The sequence below is a fragment of the Hermetia illucens genome, chromosome 1 (assembly GCF_905115235.1).
Source record: "Hermetia illucens chromosome 1, iHerIll2.2.curated.20191125, whole genome shotgun sequence".
In the NCBI taxonomy this organism is placed as follows: Eukaryota; Metazoa; Arthropoda; class Insecta; order Diptera; family Stratiomyidae; genus Hermetia; species Hermetia illucens.
In genome coordinates, this window is record NC_051849.1 from 119,175,680 (window position 1) to 119,199,961 (window position 24,282).

At 43.7% G+C, this 24,282-nt stretch overlaps 1 protein-coding gene across 1 annotated transcript in view; it reads right to left on the reverse strand.

Moving 5' to 3' along the window:
• Window positions 1–24,282, reverse strand: part of LOC119661164 (myotubularin-related protein 8) — a 167,021-nt gene that overhangs the window by 12,156 nt on the left and 130,583 nt on the right. Inside the window, exons 9-11 of the mRNA XM_038070380.1 lie at window positions 10,069–10,364; window positions 9,888–10,014; window positions 9,741–9,835 (exon numbers count right to left, since the gene is read on the reverse strand). Coding sequence (XP_037926308.1) covers window positions 9,741–9,835; window positions 9,888–10,014; window positions 10,069–10,364 — 518 coding nt within the window. The remainder of the gene's footprint in view (window positions 1–9,740; window positions 9,836–9,887; window positions 10,015–10,068; window positions 10,365–24,282) is intronic.

Here is a 24,282-nt window from a genome sequence, read left to right on the forward strand (position 1 = left end):
TATTGTTATTATATTATTACTACGTTAAACTCCTTGCGCTATGTGACGTTTTATTATTATTATCACAAATGTGGCCTATTTCCCTAACTCCAGCTGATATTCGGTCATTTTTGAAAAGCACTTCTTACTCTTCTTCTCTTCCATCTGCTACGTTGCGCATGATCATATTTTGAAAAAAAATAGAGCTCTCTTTCTCCTGTATGGGGTGCCCCCCCTCCCCTTCTTTAAACTTAACACAAAATCATGCTACTCATTGCACATAAAAAAAGTCATAGATCACATGTTCTCATCAAATTTCATGAGAATAGTTTCAACCATTTCCGAGTAAATCGAATATGTCAGGCTAGCAGACATTGAATTGCATTGAATCAATTTTATGAAGGTTTGATTCTACATAAAACCTTAAAAACAAGTCAGAATACCTTAAAAACAAGTCAGAATACCGAAAGCTGAAAGTTTCGAGGTTTTAAGTTCATCTTGTGAGAGAAACTTTCTGTGCACGTCTTTTTCTTCATATATAGTGCAAAAATTTAAAATATTCCTGCATATACTCTCAAACTTCGAGATATGTATACATATTACAGCCATAGATATCATCATCACCCTAAATAAGCGAACATTGCCTATTACCGAATACTTTTCAGAAATGTATATAAATTGATAGCACGCATAATCCTGATTTACTTCGTATACAGAAGCATACATATGTACATATACAGTTCGTAAATTAAATACGACTGGTACTAACATATAAATATATCTATCTGAATTAGGCACTACTCGCAAACTTCGTTAATATATATGTGAAATTGATACCGATATACAAATGATTAAAAAAATAACAAGTCGGGAAACCGGAAGCTAGATGCTTCAGGTACGAAAGGTTTTGTGTATTTCTTAGTACGTAGCACGTAATATATGCATATGTCCACTTTCGGGTGATATTGACATTGATAGTCTTCAATTTTCAAAGAAGCAACAACTTCGACGTATTATAAATTTGTTAGTAATAGTGCGATTTCCATCAAACTTGGTATGATCATGCTCTACATTATAGCCTATATCACTGCAGAATTTTGTGACGCTAGGATGAATTTAAGGGGGGTTTCCAGCCAATTACAAAAAAATATAGTAATATACTATTATTAACTTTCTTTGAACAGATATCGGTATGAAAGGTATTTCGGAGCCAAGGCACCATATAGTGGCAGCCTCTTGATTTTTTTCAGATTTTTCGGTTTGGTAGTTTCTGAGAATGGCCCCCTTAAAGAAATGATCACTGTCAACCCCCCGCACTCCCCACGTTTCCAAGAAATGTCAAAACTAAGACCGGCTTCGAAAAGTACTAATCGAGACCTTTAATTTGATACCCCACATGACTATATTTGATGAAAAAAAATTTTACACCCCCCTTTTGCATGTATGGGGACCCCCCCTTAAGTTCAACGTAAAAGGATGTAACTCACTGTATGTGTGAGCGTTCACAGTTCCCACCTTTCTACCAAATTTGGTGCCAATCGCTATAACCGTCTCCGAGAAAAATGCGTGTGACGGACAGACAGACAGACAGACAGACGGACAGACAGACAGACAGCAAGACAGACAGACCTGTGCGGAGTTGACAAATCTCCCATCAGGCGCGTCCCTTCGTGCGGATAAGGGAATGCTCGGCGGATGCGTAGGAATATGCACATATACGCATTTGCAGGCGTGCGTGTATGGGCATGCTTATGCGCAGGCCGGGTAGGTGGGAAGTAAACGCCCGCCCGTGGATAAAAATTGGCTATGAGAAGGATACCCAGAAATAAAACCAAACATGGAGGAACAGAAGGAGAATAAAGTTACGGTGCAGGGCTTCGGAAACCCAGTACCGGCGGCTTTTGGGAGTGGGCAAGCAGGCTCCCGGCCGTCGATATCCCTCGACTGCAGTGCCTCGGTGGTGGATTACTTGGCCACCGTTGCATCAAATACTACAAGTAGCCTGGAGAAAGAGGCATTTAAAAGGAGTACATCACTCCCGAGAACGCCTGTTCAAAACCCAAGAAAAGATGGGGCACAAACTGGTCAGTTATTAGCCCATAGCGGGGTAACTACACCTGGTCGAAATATGTCGCAGGACTTAGTGGTTGATCCATTTAAAAGAAGCTCGACGATAGCGCGATCTCCTCCGAAATCAACCTTGATGAAGGAAGGAAATCAGGGAAGCATTCGAAAGGCTAATAAGTACGTAAGCGCCCAATGCGAAAACCAAGCGGAGGAGCTATGTCAGAGTCCGGACGAATCATCGTTTGCCCTACTCGGAGGCAAAATAGTAGAGTTGTCTGAATTTATTAAGGACAAACACAACGTGCACCAGGCCATCAAAAACATGGTCCGTGCCATTCGGGTACTATACAATGGTGCCAAGGAAGAAAAAAACGCCTCGAAGAAATCAAGCGTCACCCAGGCAACACAAGTGACACCCCCTCAACATCCAAAGGGCGGTACACTTGAAAAGAGGAGTAGAGAGTGCGCGAACGATTCTTTCGGATCCTCACAGGACGCTAAAAGGCAAAAAGGCCTCTCACCGGCAAAAGGCAAGGGAAACAAAGTTACCAACATCGTGGAAACTGCGGCGCCGGCTCCAATTGACCCAAGGGAGGCAAAGCCTCAAAAAGGGACCAAGGAAGCATGGACCAAGGTTGGTGGAAGGAAAAATACGGCGCAGAAAAGAAGATTACGGCCCGAATTAATCATCATCTCCAAAAAAGGGGATATGACTTACGCCGATATCCTTAGGAAGGTCAAATCCGGTCCTGAGCTGATGGACCTTGGAGAAAACGTTAGCCGAATCAGACGCTCCCAGAAAGGAGACTTGATGCTGGAGCTGAAGAAGTCTCCGGGCAAAACGGCAGAAAATTTCCTCGGCAAGGTGGAGAAGTCCTTAGGAGAAGAAGCTCAAGTACGGGCCAGAAAGCAGGAGCTTGTCATAGAATGCAAGGACATTGACGAAATTACGACCAAGGAGGATATCCGTGACGCCCTAGAAAAGCAGTTCGGACCACTTGGCTTGCAAGATTCCGCAATCAGGGGACTGAGGAAGGCGTACGGAGGCACGCAAACGGCAACTATAAGCTTACCAACTGAAGCAGCGTTCAAACTGCTGGCGGCTGGGAAAGTAAAAATAGGTTGGGTCGTTTGCCGACTCAGGGAGCAGGTATCCCTTAAGCGCTGCTTTAGATGCCTGGAATTCGGCCACATAGCGGCGAAATGCACCGGTGACTGTGACAGGTCAAAATGTTGCAGAAAATGTGGGAGAGAAGGCCATATGTTCAGGGAATGCAAGGCTGAGCCTGAATGCATGCTCTGCAAGGAAAAAAAGGGCGTCGACTGTCGGCACGTTGCAGGCAGCAGCAGATGCCCAGTGTTTAGGCGAGCCTTGAATGCAGTAAAAAAATGAGGTTGATACAAATCAACCTCAACCACTGCGAGGCAGCGCAAGACCTTCTCTCGCAGACCATCTATGAGAAGGGAATCGAAGCTGCCATAATCAGCGAGCCCTATCGCAACAATAAGAGCGGTGCCTGGACTGCAGATGAAACTGGCAAGGCGGCAATATGGGCGTGTGGAAATCAGGCCATTCAAGAAGTGATGGAGTTTCCAGAAGTTGGATTCGTCAGGGCAAAAATAGCTGGCATCTATATATATAGTTGCTATGCTCCACCAAGCGCGACGATAACAGAATTCGAAGGAATGCTAGGTATGCTAGTCTCGGATGCAAGAAGTCGAAACCCCAAGATCATAGCTGGTGATTTCAACGCGTGGGCCGTTGATTGGGGCAGTCGCACTACGAACGCCAGGGGCCGTATCCTGCTCGAGGCTTTCGCGGAGCTAGATTTGGTGCTTGCCAACACGGGAAACGTTTCCACTTTTCGTGGGACGGGGTCGGGCTCAATAGTCGATCTGACATATGTGAGTACCACATTGGCGAGGAGAATGACATGGTTTGTCAGTGAGCATTATACTCACAGTGACCACCAGGCGATTTTCCTCCAGATCGAATATGGGCCATGCGTCGATACGTGTTCCCGTGAGGCTGGAAACCGGGGCTGGTCCGTGAAGGGGCTTGAGGAGGATGCATTCATAGAGATGCTATTGGGAGGCCAAAGTCCCGGTGGTGCGGCTACGGAAAAGGTAGAGCAAATGATGGGACGCATAACAAGAGCATGCGACGCTGCTATGCCGAGGCGACGAGTTCTCGCAAAAAGGCGCTCAAACTATTGGTGGAATGAAGAGATCGCGGTGTTACGGGATGCATGTTTTCGTGCTAGAAGGATCTGCCAACGATCTAGAGCAAGACCAGACTTCGACGAAAAACGGCTAGCATATGTGAACCTTCGAGGTAAGCTTAAGCAGGCTATACGGACCAGCAAGCGAGAATGCTTCAAGCAGCTTTGCACAGAGGCAGACCAAAGCACCTGGGGAACAGCGTACAGAATAGTTATGAAGAAGATGAGAGGGCGAACACCACAATTGACCTGTCCGCATCTTCTGCTCGATATCGTGACGGCGCTCTTCCCCCCGGATAAAGGGGAGCGCAAACAACACAAGCGAGCACTCGACGTCTACACCATACCTGCGGTAACTGAGGAGGAACTTATGCAAATTTGCCGGAGAATTGGTGATAACAAAGCACCCGGTCTGGATGCTGTTCCCAATAGAGCCCTTAAACTCGCTGTTAAGACCAGACCCGAATGGTTTATCAGCGTGTTTGAGACATGCATGATAGAAGGAATTTTCCCCGATCGGTGGAAGAGGCAAAAACTAGTTTTGCTCCCGAAGCCGAATAAACACCCAGGACACCCTTCATCATACCGACCGATTTGCCTTATCGACACGGCAGGAAAGATGCTCGAAAGGGTCATCTACAACAGACTGCTCCCTATCATCGAATACAAAGATGGACTATCGGAGCGACAATTTGGATTTCGTCAAGCCCACTCAACGATCGACGCCGTAGACGTTGTTTTGAAGCTGGCTCGAGACGCGATGTCGTCTAAAAAATGCTGTGCCGTAGTGACGTTGGACATCAAAAATGCGTTCAATTCCGCAAGCTGGGAGTGGATAAAAAGTTCACTGGCTAAAACGGGTGTCCCCAGTTACTTGACTAAGCTCCTCAACAGTTACCTTTCGGAGAGGACACTGTGGTACGACACGTATGAGGGATCCAAGCAGTACACCGTCACCGCAGGAGTACCACAGGGCTCAGTGTTGGGTCCTCTCCTGTGGAACGTCATGTACAATGGGGTCCTTGTCCTTCCCGTGCCAAAGGAGGCCACGATAATCGGTTTCGCAGATGATCTAGCTGTGGTTGTCGTCGCGAAAGAACCTGAAGACGTGGAAATGTACGCTAACGAAACCATTAGCGCCATAAAAGCGTGGCTGGAGATGGTTCAGCTTGACCTTGCGGAACAAAAGACGGAGGCGGTCTTGATTACCAATCGTAGGAAGAGGAATACGATTAATATTCGCGTTAGTGGTCACGTCATCACTTCGAAGCCGGTTATCAAATACCTGGGGGTGATGATTGACGCTAAGATCAAGTTCAGGGGACATCTGGACTATGCCTGTGAGAAAGCGGCAAATACCAGCGTATCATTAGCGCGGATGATGCCTAACATTGGAGGTCCAAGGTACAGTCGCAGATTACTTGTAGCCGGAGTGGTTCGCTCCACACTATTATACGCGGCACCAGTTTGGGAGAAAGCATTAGCGTGTGAGAGTAATCGTAGGAGAGTGAATATGACTTACCGCTTAGTGGCGCTAAGGGTGTGCAGCGCCTTCAGAACAATATCAGGTGAGGCAGCGTGTGTTATTGCGGGAATGATCCCGATAGACATTCTGGCAAGTGAGACACGCTGCCTGTACGAGGCAAGGAAGATGAATCCTCTTGAAAAGGATGCAGAATGCCGAAAGGCGGCAAGGCGAGAGTCGCTGGAAAAGTGGCAGAAACGGTGGGATGACTCGCAGAGGGGTCGCTGGACCCACACTTTGATTCCCCGTATTGAAGAGTGGATCCAGCGACGACACGGTGAGATTAACTACCATCTGACGCAATTCCTGTCAGGACGTGGTGGTTACAGGAAGTACCTGCACCAATTCAGGCTGGATGATTCTCCCTTGTGTCCTGAATGTGGTTGCACACCTGAGGACCCGGAGCATGTTATGTTCCACTGTCCACGATTTCTCTCAGAAAGGAGGAGTCTGGAAAACTCCCTGAAAACCACTCTAAGCCCGCAGAATATCGTCGGGGAAATGTTGAAATCGGAGGGAAACTGGTGTGCGGTGAACACCGCCATCAAACAAATACAAGAGGAACTGGCAAGAGCGGAGCGCGCAAGGAGGACGCGAAGAACGGAAGGCGTGGTCGCGTAAAGCGCAGTCCACCCCGCGAAGTAATGCTTTGCGGCGGTCCCGCGGGGAAGGAAAAAGGAGAAAGTGGGGGTGGTTTTAGTGGGTGAGAATCCCACACGCTGCTGCAACCTGGCGCGGCAGTGTCTTTCTAAGATTTCCACCTCCATCCATAAAAAAAAAAAAAAAAAACAGACAGACAGACAGATTAATTAACAGATTAATTCGAATTGCCGAAAAGGATGGCGGTCTCTCCGAAAATCAGTTCAGTTTTCGAAAGGGGAGGTCTACAACGGATGCACTTGTCCTAGTAGCAAACACAGCTAAGACCGCACTTGACGAGGGCAAATGTTGTGCAGTGATTACACTTGATGTGAAGAATGCCTTCAATTCCGCTAGATGGAGCAAGATACTTGAGTCCCTAATTAACTTAGGCGTGGCGAAGTACCTGGTGCGTATTGTTGCCGACTTCCTAATCGATAGGACTCTGTGCTGCGAATCAGATGAAGGAATGAAATCCTACCAAACGACATACGGAGTTCCGCAAGGGTCTGTCCTAGGGCCACTCTTGTGGATTATTATGTATAACGGGGTACTGACCCTAGACCTTCCTACTGGTGTGGCCTCCATTGGTTTCGCAGACGATATTGGTGTGACGGTTGTTGCACGCCTTCTCGAGGAAGCCGAACTCTATGCAAATGAAGCAGTCTATGAGATTAAATCCTGGTTAGAGAATGATGGTCTACAGCTCGCAGAGCATAAGACGGAAGTAGTACTTATTACCAAGCGGAGAAAGTGCACTTCCATGAAGATCAAAGTTGGAATGCAAACAATTTATTCCAAGCCTGCACTTAAGTACTTAGGTGTAATGATTGACCAGAGGTTGAATTTCAGATTGCATGTGGAGGGTGCAGCAACCAAGGCATATAACATCGGAGCGCTGGTTGCGAGAATGCTACCAAATATAGGTGGCCCAAGGCCGAGCCGTCGACTCCTTATTTCAAGGGTGGTCAGTTCGATCCTACTGTATGCAGCCCCAGTATGGGCAGATGCACTGGAAAATATAATAAATAAAAAAAAGATTGGAGCTGCGTATCGCATAAGTGTACTCCGAACATGTTGCGCTTACAGAACAATTTCTAATGAAGCAGCTTGCGTGATAGCAGGAATGATCCCGATTGAGATTCTGGCGAAAGAAATACAACGACTTTACGATCGAACGTACCTCACCGGAGAATCTCCTGCCCGTCGGCGACAGTTCGCACGAGCTGAAACTGTCGCGGAATGGCAAGAGAAGTGGGACGAGTCAGAAAAAGGCCGTTGGACTCACAAAATCATATGGGATATCCGGAAATGGATCGAGCGACCTCACGGCGAAGTAGGTTTCGACTTAACTCAATTCTTGAGCGGACACGGAGGCTATCGAGCATATCTGTACCGATTTGGGCGCGATGATTCGCCATATTGCCCACAGTGTGTAAACATTCCAGAGGACGCAGAACACGTCTTTTTTCACTGCCCCAGATTCGAAACCCAAAGGGCTACATTAGAAGCTACAACCGGGGAGCACTTTACACCCGAAAATATCATGGAGCTTATGGTGAAAGCCAAGGGGATATGGACCGAAGTTGAAAAAGTGATTACAGCCATCGGAAAGGAGCTTAGGCAGGAGGAAGTCATCCGAAAGAATGAACGCGAGAGGAACACGAATGTTGACATGAGCGCAGAATAAATTCTGATCCAGCCCCGCGACGTAATACCAAATAGGAGTCCCGCGGGGAGAGTGGAAGGAGAAGGAGGTGGTTTTAGTGGGTAAGAGTCCCACATAACCGTGTGGCAGGAGCCTGCGGTAGCTTTTTGAAGCTTTCCACCTTCCATCAGAAAAAAAAAAAAAAAAAAAGACAGACAGACGGTAAACCGATTTTAATAAGGTTTTGTTTTACACAAAACCTTAAAAAGGGGAAAAATATGTTTATATTCACCCCCCATTCATATGAGCTCAGTTTGTTGAGATATTGACGACTGATATATGACGTATTTCTAGGGTAAATTTAAGATGGTAATATACTATTATTAACTTTATTTGAGCAGATATCAGAACGGAATATATTTTGAAACCTAGATTTCATATAGATACACCATTGTGATTTTCTCAGACTTTTCAATTGGAGTTTGTGGCATCAAAATGGCGCACCAAAGTGCTAATTGGGCTCCTCGGAGCGGCCACTGATATCTACTTACCTACCTACCCTTCGGTTGGATGGCTTGTCTCATTTTTTGATGCCTACCTCCTGAGCCTTCACTCCCTTATGTTCCACCGAATATCAAACAACGTGCCGGTTTTGAAAAGCAAATCTTTTCATTTTTCATTCCATGGTAAAAAATTTTGCTCCCCCTTTAAGGGGGTCATTCCGTGTGTCGGATCCGAGGAATCGAATTTTTTTTTGGCATCAATTATATCTAGATATAGTGTAGAATATATGGGCAAAGTGAATTTTTGATATTTGGAGTCGTTCGGAAATTATAGTGTTAAACACGTGATAAGTAACATGCCAGATTTATGTCGATCGCCGTAATAAAGTTCGATCCGCATGACGTTTAAATGACTTCGTTAGAAGGTCAAAAATTGAAGCCAAGGCTGTACATGTGTTTCTTCAAGAAACCTAAGGTTTATGGATTAGGTATAGTAGATTAATGGTCAGTTAAGGTTTTATGGCTAAAAATTGCATTCTACTTTTTAAATGCGTTTTTCTCGAAACTGCATGTTGAAAATCGGCTGCCACAATAGCCCAAAATCTATCCTACGAAATTCTTTGAAATTTTCAGGACTTATTCAGAACATATTTCTATGGTCCGCAAACTAGGATAATTGCGATTCATTCATTAGTTTTTTTATTCATTAAAGAAGCCTTAAAAAACCACCGCAAAATTCACAAAAAAAAGCTTAACACGGCACCAAAAATTTAGTTTTTAATATTTTTTAATAATCCTAGTTTGCGGATTGTAGTTAAGTCTGTACGTTAAAATGCCGTTTACTTTTTTCTTTAAGATGGTCACAGCGCCCTCCAGCGTGGGGGCAGAGAAACACCCTTTTCACCTTTTTTTGGAAGTGGGTGTATAAATTGCTCTGTATTTCAATTACAGGCTGGAAAAATTACTATACACGCTCATCTTGAGCCATAGATTATTAAATCTATGGTGAAAAATTCGTATTTGTATTTTTATCCAGTTCTTCACAAAAAATTTCTAAAAAAAGCCAAAAAAATGGCCCTTCACACAGGATGACCCCCTTAAACTACTTAACAGAAAATGGTACCACTTGAATTTTATATGGACGCAGTTATACTTACCCATCAGGGCAACCCCTTGACATAGTGGAGTTTTCACAATGTAAAAGCCCTGAAGAACTCCATTTAGATATCTGGCTCTGCAAGGTTGCAATTTTCTATAAAATAATAATTAGTTTCGATTTCTCAAAGCCTTATTCTGAAACTTACTTTTAACAGGAATGTTTTATGATCTTTCAACGATACGCTATGATCCCGGCTGACTAAAAGATAATCAGCGATAGGTTCTCTAGGGTGCACACCGCTCTCAAATCTGCTATACATGCCACGCCAATATCTGACCATCGGTAAAATAATCAGTGAACGAATTAAACGATAAAACAAGATATACTTTATGTTTTGAGCTGCTAGGTCCGGTATTATAATTCCAACTTCGTCGGGATTATACAAGGGATTTACATATTCGTTCAAATTATTTGCTAGATAATACCAAAAAGAATATGTACGCTCTGAAAGTTTCAATTCTAACCGATCCTTTTCACAGTTCCCAATGAAAGTTCCAAATTGGCATGAATAAACATGATCGAGTATACTCAATAAGAATCGTTCATTGAATTCGAAAAAGTTGTTCCGTTGATTCATCAATTGCCATGTGGAGTCCAAAAATTGTATAAAAATTGGTGATACCTACAAAGAAAATCATTTATTTTTGAATAACTTTATTTTAAGATACGAATAACATAATAATGTCACTTTTAAAGAAGGTTCTGCTTGAATGAGATTGTCACATTCTTTCATTGTTATCACATTTTTAATAAAAAACCTTATTAAAATCGTCTGTCTGTCGATTTATCTGTCTGTCCGTCACACGGTTTTTTTCCCGGAAACTGCTATACTGATTGACAAAAAATTTGGTGAGATGGTGGGAATTGTGAACGCCTTTACATCTTTCTGTGTTGAGTTTGAGGGGAGCCTCATACATGCAGAGGGGACAGGAGAGATGTACACTTTTTTTCCATCAGTCTCAGTTTGCCATTTATTGGAAAGGTGGGGATTCGATTTCTTTAACGCAACTTTTCTCAGACACTACCCAATTGAAAAAAATCATGAAACTGCTTCTATACGGTGTCCAGGCCTCAAAACACTCCCCATATCAATATCTACTCAAGTTGTGTGTGTGTGGTTTTTGGGAAAATTGACTAAAATCCTCCCTTGAGTTTGTCCTAGAGTTACGAAAATTTGCAATAATATAGGCCAGTATGAAGCATGATATCGCCAGGTTTGATCAGAGAAATGGTACTTTAACTGATAAGGTTAGTAGTAGTTAGTAATAATTCAAAGTTATCTTTTCTGTGTAAATTTAAGGCAAACCAAAATATTGAATATGAAAACAGTGTAGGGCAAGGATCCTTGATGTAAGGACAACCTCCAAAGGACGTTCCCAACTAAGGGAACTGTGAATACCATTAAGATTTGGCAATTAGTCACCGGAAAGATAGCGGCATAAAGTCCCAGAGGACATCAGAAGTACGTGTACTATGTCAGTAGTTCCGCAGTTCTTGACAAATCCGGCTTGATTCACGGTTATTTCGCGAATACGATTGTAAAGAATACTGTAATGTTAAATTAGGATTGCCGTGCATCACGTTGTATTCGAGGAGTCTAGATACGAGAATATAACTGAGACCTTAACTTCAAAAAGTTCTACAAGGAATATTTACCTAAGGAAGCGGCAAGGCCGCAGATAGGATGGCACCTTATTCTAGTCAGTGACTTGAATACTTGCCGTAGTTGCTAAGTTTGCCGCGAGTATACGGCTTGTGTTCAATCAAACACAATGTTAGAATTTAAAAATGAACGTATATTGATATTTTCAGTCTTCTTTTATACAATTTACTTAGCAAGAAAATCATATTATTTATTACTCTCTTCCTAATAATTCATATAATGTTATTGCATGTCCATCAACGAGTTCAAAAGTAATTCGATCCGAGAATTACTTGGACCACACAAAAATGTATTCTATTCCATTTATTTTCGCATGAGGCGCGCTCTCTCCAGTGTCGAATTCTATTCGTATGCATAGTATATTAGCTAGCTATGCATTGCATTTGTTCTAGAATTTCTTTCTAATAAACTTTCGTACTTTGGGAATCTCGCATATTTTGTTTATGGTGAGTTCGGGTACCTTGGACTTTTCTTGAACTGAATTCGTTAATTAGGTCAGGCAATTGCATTATCTTTATAAGTTAGATAATGCATGAATTATTGATAACAGCAAGACAGTGTATCGGAATATTCAAAAATGGAATGATCGCCTGATGCAACACGGTCTCAGATTGAATTTAAACAAAATAGAATTTTTGACGACCGATCCCCATGAAACAGGCACAACCACTGTCAGCGGCAGTGATCTGCCCAGAACTGAGCGATTTAAATACCTCGGGTTAACGCTATCAGCCAATGGAGAACTGCGTTATGAAATTGTTTCACGCATTAACGCAACCTGGATGAAGTGGCGTTCCACAACTGGTGTTCTTTGTGATCAATGTATCAACGAACGTCCCAAATCTAAAATTTACCGTAATGTCGTCCGTCCTATCGCTCTCTATGGTTCTGAGTGTTGGCCAACTATAAAAGACAATGAACGCCGTCTTGCGATAATGGAGACGAAGATGGTACGTTGGATTTGTGGCGTCACACGTTTCGATCACATCCGAAATGAGGATATCCGCGATTGTTATGGGGTTGCACCGATCGTGGAAAAGTTGCGAGGCAAGCGTCTTTGAAGGTATGGTCACACATTTCGTGCTAACGAGAATTCACTTGCCAAGATTGGTCTGAACATTGAAGTTGATGGTAAACGACCAAAAGGCAGGCCGAAACAACGGTGGCTTGATAGGCAGGATGGGGATTTAAAAGCCTCGAGATTGCATCCAGATTAGGCATTCGATAGAGCCAAATGGCGAAACTGATCACGCTTGTGAACGGGACAGAATGACGAGCCGACCCCGCTTGTGAACGGCACAAAGGCTGAAGAAAAAGGAGAAGAGTGTATCGCAATATTATTTGAGCACAATTATACTTAGTGATTATTGTGTTAATAACTACACCTTTATCTTTTATTGATTCGGCTTACATATATATGATCATTAGTTTCATATATATTAAGATGAATCATATTTACAATTGTTATCAAAATTCTAAAAGTTATATACATAATATGTGCTGAAAGAACAATTTCTATTACTTTCAATAAGATTTTTTTTTGTATATATATATGTGTTATAACATTTAATATATGGTATGATTTTGAAAGAAACTAATCTCAATAGTAACTTCTCAATCTTTCTTTGTGTTTTGATTTCAAATGTCCATCTTTTTTTATTAATGCGTGACAATTGTTTATATTTTCTACTGTATATGGACTTTTGTAAGATGGTTGGTGCTTTTACCTAGTCTCGGTACGAGGTCACCTACTTTCAAATTTAATGGGTTCATGTGAGTTAATTTTTTTATTCTTTTAGCTTGAACGTTTTCAATTAGCTTTCTAGCTTTTCAATTTAATTTATTTTAATTTTAATTCGCCTACATAGTTTTGTAGGTTGCAGATTGGATTGCTATCTTGTACAGGGTGCGGCAGCATAACTTCCTTTTTTCAAAACTCAATAAAAACTATTGTATGCATCGGAAAATATTTATTTATTTTTTATAATCTAGGTAAATGTCTAAAGTTTTTATTTACATTGTTTTGAAGATCAAAGGTGACGTCCCCCATTCTCCATACACTGCGTAAACCGATTTCTGGCGTTTGTCATGATTTTTGTTAGCATAGCAGGTGTTATGTTGGCAATTTCTTCTTGGATGTTGGTCTTCAAATCTTGTAAGGTTCTTGGACGGTTCACATAAACACGGGATTTCAAAAAATCCCATAGAAAAAAATCACAAGGCGCTCTGGAAAGTGTTCCCTCAAAACAGCCATCGATGCTCTTGAAGTGTGTGCTGTTGCACCGTCTTGTTGGAACCAAGTGTCCTCCAAATCCAAATTTTCTAGCCGTGGGAAAAAAAATTCTGTACCATGTTTACATACCGGTCCGAATTCACTGTCACTGTAACCTCATTTTCCACAAAAAACCAGGGACCAATAATTCCAGCTGAGGAAATTGCACACCACACTGTGATTTTGGGTGAATGTAAAGGTTTTTGATGCAATTCTTGAGGGTTGGTGTCAGCCCAGTAGCGCATCTTTTGTTTGTTAACCGACCCACACAAATGAAAATGGGCTTCATCGCTAAAAAAATAATAGCACCCTCGAGAACGACATCAAGAAGAAGCTCACACGCGTTCATCCGAGAATTGAAGTCACGTTCTGAAAATTCCTGCACTATCGCCATCTTATAGGGATCAAAATGAAGATCACCACGAAGAATTCTTCTCTCAGAACGATCGGATATTTGCGCGCAGAACGCCGTGGCGATCGCAACATTGACGCTCTCACTGCTTCAATGTTCTCAGGTGATCTAACGGGCCGAGGGACTCCAGTTCTTCCTTTTGTCGCACTTGCAGTTTGTCTGAATGTAGTGACCCATGTAACAATTAATTTGCGGTCTGGGACGGGAGCCAACGGGGCTAAATTAAAGCGATTCCGAAATGCACGCTGTGTTGCAATAACCGAACATCCGCTAGGAAACTAAACCTCAACGACAAAGGCACGCTTCTCACTATTCCAACGCATGATGGCGACTGAACCGTGTCGGGACAAAACTTTACAATATCCTCTCTTGAACGAGGCCACTAGCGCTCCGCTATGACATCAACTAACTGAGTGGCGCGCATTTTAAAAAAGGAAGTTATGCTGTAATTTACTATAAACTAATTCGTAAGGACTATAGTAAGGGTCTACGTGTGGGGTGTCTTATATGCGAATGTATAGTACGGAACCCAATTGTCCCATCACTGATCACCCGCAAAAGAACATATATTGGGTTGGGGGAAAAGAAATGTCGTATTTGTGATCGAAATTTGACGCTTTATTCAATATACTTAGAATTATCCGATTTAAGTCAAATATGCGCCGTTTTGTTCGCAAACTTGTTGCCATTTAGATGGCAACTCCATAATCCCCCCTCCCTATTTGCAAAAAAACTCAGACAGCCAGTTTTCGCAAGCCTCTTTTGAAGCCAACTTAGTAGCACGAAGAGCGTTTTGCATGGACCGGAAGAGATGGTAATCACTTAGGTCCGGACTATACGGTGGTATAGAACATCTCATCCGAGCTCCCGTAGCTTCTGGCGGGTCATCAAAGATGTGTGAGGCTGAACGTTATCCTGGTGGAACACAACACCATTCCTATTGACAAATTCTGGCCGCTTTTGGTCAATCGCCTGCTTCAAACGATCCAGTCGCTCACAGTAGAGGACCAAATTGAGGGTCTGGACATAGTTGAGCTGCTCATAGTGGATGATTCCCTTCCAATCCCACCAAACACAAAGCAAAACCTTCATGGCCGCCAATCCGCGCTTGGCGATGGTTTGGGCCGGCTCGCCGCACTTCGACCACGATATTTTTTCGCTTTAGGTTATCGTACATGATCCACTTTTCATCTCCAGTCACCATCCGCTCCAAAAATGGGTCGAATTCGTACGGTTTCAGCAGTGCATCGCAGGCTTCGATTCGGTCCAAGAGATTTTTTTGCGTCAACTCGTGTGGCACCCAAACATCCAGCTTTTTTTTGGAATCCAATCTTTTGCAAATGGCTTCAAACGGTTTTATGGTCTATACCCAGTTCCTGGCCAATCGAGCGAATGATCACATGCCGGTCTACTTGGATGATTTCGATGATTTTATCGGTTTCTACGACGATTGGCCTACCAGTACGTGGTGTATCTCCGACATTCACTACACCAGAACGAAATCGATCGAACCAACGCTGTGCTGTGCGAATCGTTACAGTATCGGCCCCATAAACTTCACAAATTTGTTCGGCCGCCTTCGTTGAATTTTTACCTCGCAGGTAGTAAAAACGTAAAATATGACGAATTTCTTGCATGGTGGACTCCATGTTTGACGGGCTATAACTTGAGACTGAAACGTACGATCACAACACTGCCAAAGAGACACTTGTAGCACAGATTGTCGTCTTCAAATCGCCATATAGTATGACCCGATGCGATAAGCACAACACAACATATGTTTAAGTGTCGCCATCTATTGATAAAATACGACATTTCTTTTTCCCCAACCCAATATATTCGTTTAGTACCCGATGGTTTCTTTCAACCGCATCTAAAGTTTGGTGGTAGTATGGGGTTAAGAAGATTTGTTCAAATTTCAGCAATTTGCATACATCGTTCACTAACTCGTTTGTGAATTCAGTACCTAGAGCCGATTTGAGGATTTTGAAATGCCTACATTTCAATCTAAATTTGTTTACTATACCTAAAGCTATTGTATTGGCTTCCTTATTTTCTAGTGGAAATGCTATCACAAATTTAGTTAGCTCATATTGTAATGTTAAGATATATCGATATCCATTCAAGATTCTAAGAGGGCCTACAGTGCCTATTTGTATGATCTTGAAACTTGCTGATGGCGTGTTAGTTTTTACCATTTTCTCTTTGGTATGCCTTGTTTCCTTATTTATTTGGCAAAATGTGCAATTTTTAATAAAGGTTTTTACCACGCTGACCATATTTTTCCAGTAGTAACTTCAATTTCAGTAAGGTTTTTCTAATCCTTAAGTGTCCTCTTTGGGATGAGTTGTGATACTCGACTATTAGCTTCATTTGTTCACTTTTACTAGTGAATCTTGTGAGTGGCTTGTATAATATTATTTTTAAATTTGTACGCATATTTTTTTTTCCCACATATTGCACATTTTTTTTTTAAATGTTTCTTTATTCATGGACTTAAATATAACGTATTTTGAATGTAGATTATCACTTTTCTTTCCATTACTATGTTTTGCTGTGAGCTTTTTATTGATGGAAGAAGATTTCTTAACAAATTTTTCGCTACAACGTATCTCTACCGTGTTATTAAGATGTACGATAACAATTTGACTATCGTTTTTAAATTTATCATTTTTATTTTCATTTTCCCTTTCCGTGCGCAGGATAAATTTCAGTTTTGTTTTTCCGGTAATATCAGATAAACTTGCGTAATCCCAACAAAAAAGTTGATCAAATTTTATTTCTATGTGGGTGCGTTCGCCATAAGTTTTCTGTACTTTTTCTTTTAATCTATTTGCCACTCCCCTTGTTATTGCTAATAATTTGCGTTTTACATTATTGTCTATTTTGGTGGTATCATTGATTTCACCGCGTCAGAACCTAATTCGATTCGTGAAAAGGCGTCAGCACTTGTATTCATGCTACTCTTTTTATACACAATGGCAAAGTAATACTCAACTCTGATTTTAGTTAGTTTTGATGAAGGGTTTTTGTGTGTGAACAAAGACGCTAGAGGTCTGTGGTCCGTAACGACTATAAATTTTCGACCGTACAGATAAGCTTTGAAGAAATTTATTCCCTATTTTAGATGGGTCGGTCATTAAATAACCAAGATATATGACTTCTGATTTTAAGAATTGACATTTGCTAGGGTTTAATTTCAAATTATACTGATTACTTTTTGTAATACTTTGCAAAGGTTGGTGTTGTGATACTTGCTACTGCATCCGAAGACAATCATGTCATAAGAAAGCTTGATGACTTAAGCCACTTAAAGCGATTGTCAGCATACGCTGAAAACTATTGGAAGAAATTTTCAATTCGAAGGGTAGCCTTTCAAATTAATAATGATCATCACTGGTTGAAAATGAAGTAAATGAGCTAGACTCTTTCTCAAGTTTAATTTAATGAAAAGAACTGATCATATCTAAAGTTGAGAAGTATTTTGCCCTACTTAGTCGGTCTAGAACGTCATCTAGTCTTGTCGAAGGAAATTTGTCATTGACAATTTTGTTGTTTAGACGACGAAAATCTACTACAAGACGTTATTTCGATTTGCAATCCATATTGTTTTCAGGTACAACTAAAATAGGTGAACTATATGGGCTTGTTGGATTAGGGATTTGGTGACTTCTTGTGTTATACCTGTGAGTTTTTATTCTATTCTCACTGTCTATCCCATATCCTAAATCTCTATATATGTCGTTTTCACATATAGATACATACATATGCTCCTGTATCTATTAGGAATGTAAATGCATATACGCATTGTGGTTGAATATTTTTACGAAGCTGTTATAATCAAGCCATAATGACGGCTTTCAGCGTCCGGTGCCAACGCTCTAGCATCTCATTGGATTACGGGTGGTAAGCCGTAGTTCGCTGGCGTTTGAATCCCAGAAGTTCGCCTAACTCCGAGAAAAGGGTGGACTCAAATTGCATTCCCTGGTCAGTGATGACCACTGCAGGGACGCCAAAGCGAGGGATCCACTTTCGACAGAGGGCTTCGGCATAAGATTGCCCCGTAATGTCCTTCAGAGATATTGCCTTAGGCCACCGCGTAAACCTGTCACCTGTCACCTGATGATTGTAAGGCAATACTTGTAACCGTGCAAGTCTCGCAAAGGGCCTACGATGTCGAGGTGTATGGTGTGGAACCGCTTGGTAGTGCGGGGAAATGAGCCCTCTTCTTTTCTTACATGTCTGGTGACCTTACACTTTTGCATGCGATGCACTCTCTGGCCCAGGAGTTGATAGTATGCTGGTCCCAAGCCCAGGTAAAGGAGGAGGGTTTGAGGCAACGTACTCTGTACTATCCTCAGTAAAACAAAAATAAAATGCTGAGATCAGGGAAAGAGATAAATAGAGTATAGTTGGAGTTATCCTACTATGCTAAATCCTACCTGATCTCTCTTGGTGACAGGCCCCGCGACAGGTCGACCAAGAAAATTCATAGAATGTCGTTACAAACATGATGATCGGATTGAGTCACAAGCTTCGGAGAAATGCTAGGGCGTCCACCTCAGTCGACGCGGCAGGACGGGCCCCGGGCCTGTCGAGAAATAGGCAAGGGTTCTTGACGCATGGACGCGTCAGGACGTAAGCAAGTTAGTCCGCACACAACGAACAAAACAAATACGTGTCTGCACGCTAAATGTTGGTACCCTAACTGGAAAGACCGAGGAACTCGCAAGAGCCCTTCGGAAAAGGTGCATTGACATCTGCGGTCTGCAAGAAACCCGATGGTCTGGTGCCAAAAGCTGCGATATTCAACGCGAACGCGGTAAAAATGGCTATAAGCTTCTCTATTTTGGTAACCCACACACTCAATATGGTGTTGGCATTGCCATCTCAGAGGGTTTCTGTGATGCCATTAAAGAAGTCGAACGATTTGATGATCGGCTGATGAAGCTCACCATTATATCAGCTGATCGCACTATTCACTTCCTCACCGCGTAGGCACCACGGACAGGACGACCTGATGCCGAGAAAGATGCCTTCTGGCAACTTCTCGATGAAAAGACTTGTCACGTGCCTGCTGATGATTACATAATCATTGCCGGCGACCTTAATGGTCATGTGGGTGAAAAGGCAGACGGTAACAGGTGCCATGGGGGAAAGGGGTTCGGAGCGCGCAATAAAGGTGGCGAGCGTATAATCGATTTTGCGAACACCCATAACCTTGTACTTATGAATACATGGTTCATCAAACGATTGTCTCATCTGCTCACATTTTATAGTGGGAACAATAAAACGCAAATCGACTATATTCTGATAAGACGCCAACATTTTACCACTGTCACTGATTGCAAAGTCGTTCCCTATGAGACCATCGCACCTCAACATCGGCCGTTGAGTGCTGTCCTGCGAATTAAGTCACCGATAAAACAGCGTGAGGAACGCACTGGCCCGCCGCGCATTAAATGATGGCGATTTGATGAGAAGAAAGAAGAAACGATCTCACTCATACGATTGCCAACCATTACGAATGTGGAAGAATCATGGAACCAAATGAAAGACACGATCCACAAAGCGGCCTCTGCAACCCTCGGGGTCACCAAACCGGGTAAGCGGTACATCAACCGAGATACTTGGCTTTGGAATGATGATGTTGAAATGAAGGTCCGTGAAAAGAAACGCCTCTGCCACAAATTTCTAGACGATAAAACGCCTTCTAATTGGCAAATTTATAAGAATGCCAACCGGGAAGCAAAGAAAGCGGTCGCTGTTACCCGAGCGAACCATTTCAAAAATCTTTACGATAAACTGGACACTCGGGATGGCGAGAGAGATCTGTATCGACTTGCTAAAAGCCGTGATGCACGCACACAGGATATCGAACACTTCTGTTATGTTAATGACAAGAACGGTACTTTGCTTACCAACGGTCGAGCCGCAACGGATAGATGGCGAGAATACTTCGAGCAGATTTCAACTGAAGAATTTGCTCATCCCCCACTTCTACAATCATTGCCGACATTTGGACCAGTTCCACCAGTCAGCGCAACTGAAGTCGAAGAGGCAATAAAACAAATGAAATCGGGGAAAGTAACAGGACCTGACGACATCGCATCTGAGCTCTGGAAAGCGAAGAGCTGGGACCCAACACTGTGGCTCAGTGAATTCTTTAACCGGGTTATTCAGGAAGGAAGAACACCATCTGACTGGCAAGAAAGTACCACTGTTCCAATATGGAAAAAGAAAGGTAGCCCAGCAGAATGTTCAAATTACCGTCCGATCCGGTTACTTTCCCATACCATGAAGATTTTTGAACGCTTTCTTGACAACCGTATTCGCGAAATCGTTGAAATAACCGTGAATCAAGCCGGATTTGTCAAGAACTGCGGAACTACTGACGCAATACACGCCGCACGATTACTCATGGAGAAACACTGTGAGAAGCATCGCCCTCTTTACATTGCATTTCTGGATCTAGAGAAAGCCTTTGACCGTGTACCACACGAACTCATCTGGTATGCTTTACGACAACACTTCGTGCCAGAAGAACTCGTGCGCTGGGTTCAATTGCTCTCCCATGATCCGAAAAGTAAAGTTCGAAGTATGGCAGGTGTATCAAAACAGCTTCGTGTCTCTGTTGGAGTTCATCACGGAAGTGCCCTCTCATCACTCCTCTTTGTCCTTGTTATAGACACCGTCACACGGGATATCCAACATCCAGCGCCCTACACACTGCTTTATGCAGATGATGTTTTCCTAGCATCACATAGCAAAAATGATCTCGAGCAACTTGTCCCACAATGGAATGATCGCCTCATGCAACACGGTCTCAGATTGAATTTAAACAAAACTGAATTTTTGACGACCGATCCCCATGAAATAGGCACAACCACTGTCAGCGGCAGTGATCTGCCCAGATCTGAGCGATTTAAATACCTCGGGTCAACGTTATCAGCCAATGGAGAGCTGCGTTATGAAATTGCTTCACGTATTAACGCAACGTAGATGAAGTGGCGTTCCACAACTGGTGTTCTTTGTGATCGACGTATCAACGAACGTCTCAAATCTAAAATTTACCGTAATGTCGTCCGTCCAGTCGCTCTCTATGGCTCTGAGTGTTGGCCGACCATAAAAGACAATGAACGGCGTCTTGCTGTAATGGAGACGAAGATGCTACGTTGGACTAGTGGCATCACACGTTTAGATCACATCCGAAATGAGGATATCCGCGATCGTTATGGGGTTGCACCGATCGTGGAAAAGTTGCGAGAGAGGCGTCTTCGATGGTATGGTCACGCAATTCGTGCAAACGAGAATTCACTTGCCAAGATTGGTCTGAACATCGAAGTCGATGGTAAACGACCAAAAGGCAGACCTAAGCAACGGTGGCTTGACACGCTGGACGGTGATTTGAAAACCTCGAGATTGCACCCAGATCAGGCATTCGATAGAGCCAAATGGCCAAGCCGATCACGACGAGCCGACCCCGCTTGTGAACGGGACAAAGGCTAAAGAAAAAGAAGGAGAGATGGATGACCAGAAGTATTTCTCGGTGACTAACCGATGTGGTTCTGATGCCTAATGCGCTACGTCGTGAGCCGCGTGGAACACTTCCTTGCGAAAGGTGGCCGGAATGTATGGCCCGGGTCCCTTTCCGAGTATTCGCAGCAGAGAGAGAGATTCGAGCCGAAGATGGGCAACTCCCGAAATTTATATTTGGAGTTGGATTTGAGGCTCTGGAGTACTGCGTCATCCTCATGCGAGTTGGCGATAGCCGAGAAGTCGAGTGAGGCGGGAATGTTGACCTCGGAAACTCGTGGCAAAGCGGCAGCAACTATGTTGTGCTTGCCGGACACGTGCTGTATGTCGGACGTGAATTGGCTTATAAAGCTCAGGTGTCGAAGCTGACGAGGGGAGGCTTTGTCGGGCTTTTGTTTCAAAGCATATGTGAGAGGCTTATGGTTCGTGAACACTGTGAACGGCCTGCCTTTTAGGGAGAAGCGGAAGTATTTAATGCTCAAGTACGCAGCGAGCAGTTACCGATCGTAAATGCTGTAGTTCCGTTGAGTAGACTTAAGTCGCCTTTGGTCCTACTCAATATCAGAGGCATCAACAAAAACAGCAAGTGGTGCATTTTGTCGAGGAAATGCCAAGAGTGTAGCATCAGCGGGTTGTTGTCGGGATTTATCAAACAAGCGGACAGCCATACAAGTACGCCTTCAAAACGGACTGGTTTTGGGCGGCCTTGGGCAGGAAACGATGATAGAAGTTTAACATGTCCAAGAACCTCCGCAAATCCTTCATAGTTTTCGGACGCGGGAAGCTTGTAATTGCTTCCATCTTGTCTGGGTCGGGCTGTATTCCGTCAGTGGAAATGAAGTGGCCGAGGAATCTCACCTGTGTTTGGAGAAACTTGCATTTCTCAACGTTTAGGACTAAACCGGCCTCAAGGAGACGTTGAAAAATGCATTCAAGATGGGCTAAGTGCTCAGACGCTGAGGAAGAAGCGACCAAAACATCATCAAATATACGAAACAGAAGTCGAGGTTTGGCAGGACCGAGTGGATGAACCTTTGAAAGGTTTGCGCCACATTGCGCAACCCGAAAGTCATCCGGGTGAACTCGAAGAGTCCAGAGGGTATGCATATTCTTTGCAATGTCTTCTGGAGCTACAGGGATTTGGTGATAGGTCTTGGTTAAATCCAAGGTCGAAAAGATGCGGCAGTTTGCGAGATGATGCGCAAAGTTGTGGATGAGTGGAATAGGATATCGGTCTGGAGCAGTCTGCTCGTTTAGCCTTCTGTAATCTCCAAAGGGGCGCCATTCGCCATTTGGCTTAGGGAGCATATGGAGTATGGAAGACCAACAGCTGTCCGAAGGTCTGAAGATACCCTGTTATATAAGTTGTTCAAACTCTTTCAGTGCAATAGCCAGCTTCTGGGGTGGTAGAGGACGCACCTTCGAGAAGATAGGGGAACCAGTAGTGTTAATGTGGTGCTGCACATTGTGCTTCACTGGTTTAGAGAGACTACATTCGGTAGTAATCTGGCTGTATTTTTGGAGTCGTTCCCGAACACGAGAGTCAGTAATGTTCTCCAAAAGTACGGAAAGATTGTTGTTAGGAAGAGATGGGATTTGGCCTGACGAATTAAGTTTGGTTGTGGAGTCTATAATAAACCTGTTTTGCAAGTCCACCAGCAACCCATAGTGACACAAGAATTCTGCGCCTAAAATGGGGAAGCTAACATTCGCCAGGATGAATCGCCACGAAAACGTCCTACACAAGCCAAGACTCACGTCCACTTGCCTACCCGTAGGTGTTAATTCGGGAAGAATTTGCTGCCACCAGTTTCAACGGTTGAGGAAATAGTCGATGGTGCCGGGGAACAGGAAGAACCGAAACCTTCGCACCAGTATCTACGAGATAAATGCGCTTGCTGAGGGTCATAAATTGTTAGGCGATATGGCGCTGCGTTCTGAAGAACTGAAACCTCCGCACCAGTATCTACGAGATAGCTGCGCCTGCTGAGGGTCATAAATTGTTAGGCGATGTGGCGCTGCGTTCTGGGTGGCCGTTGCCAGGACCCCCGCGGACCTATTTTTTTGAGGTAGGCCCGAATTTACACGGGATCGTACATCTGATGGCTTTTTCGCCGATTCTGCGATGTTACCAACAAATGCTTCGATCCGTAGGTTATCCTGACGGCCTGCTACCCGATCGCTCTTTTCGAGCAGACGACCGCGAGCAAGTTCGCGACCTGGGGCCCGAACGTCCAGCGTCGCCCTCATTTCAGCCATACTGGCCGTTATTGTTGGACGCGCGTGCACCTCGGGCACTTTATCGGCCGCAGCTGCCAGCGCTTTCAAAGAACCGGAGACGCACGCACGCTTCATTTTATGAAGCAATTGGCTGGGAGTTCGATCGCCCAACATCAAACCTGCCAGCAAGTGATCCAGCTTAGCTAACTCACTTACCGAGAGGCGCTTGATCAACTCAGTCTTCAACAGTGTGTAGGAGGCCGATTTAACAATGTCGGTCACCAGGGGGATGGACTCCTCATCTAGACCCGCGTGGTTAAATTTGGTCTCGTCCGCCGTTATTCGGGACATCTGGAACTGCGTTTCCACATGCACAACCACAGTTCCGGATTCCGTAGCCAAAATGGAGGGACGCGCACAGCGAGGGCGGTCACCTA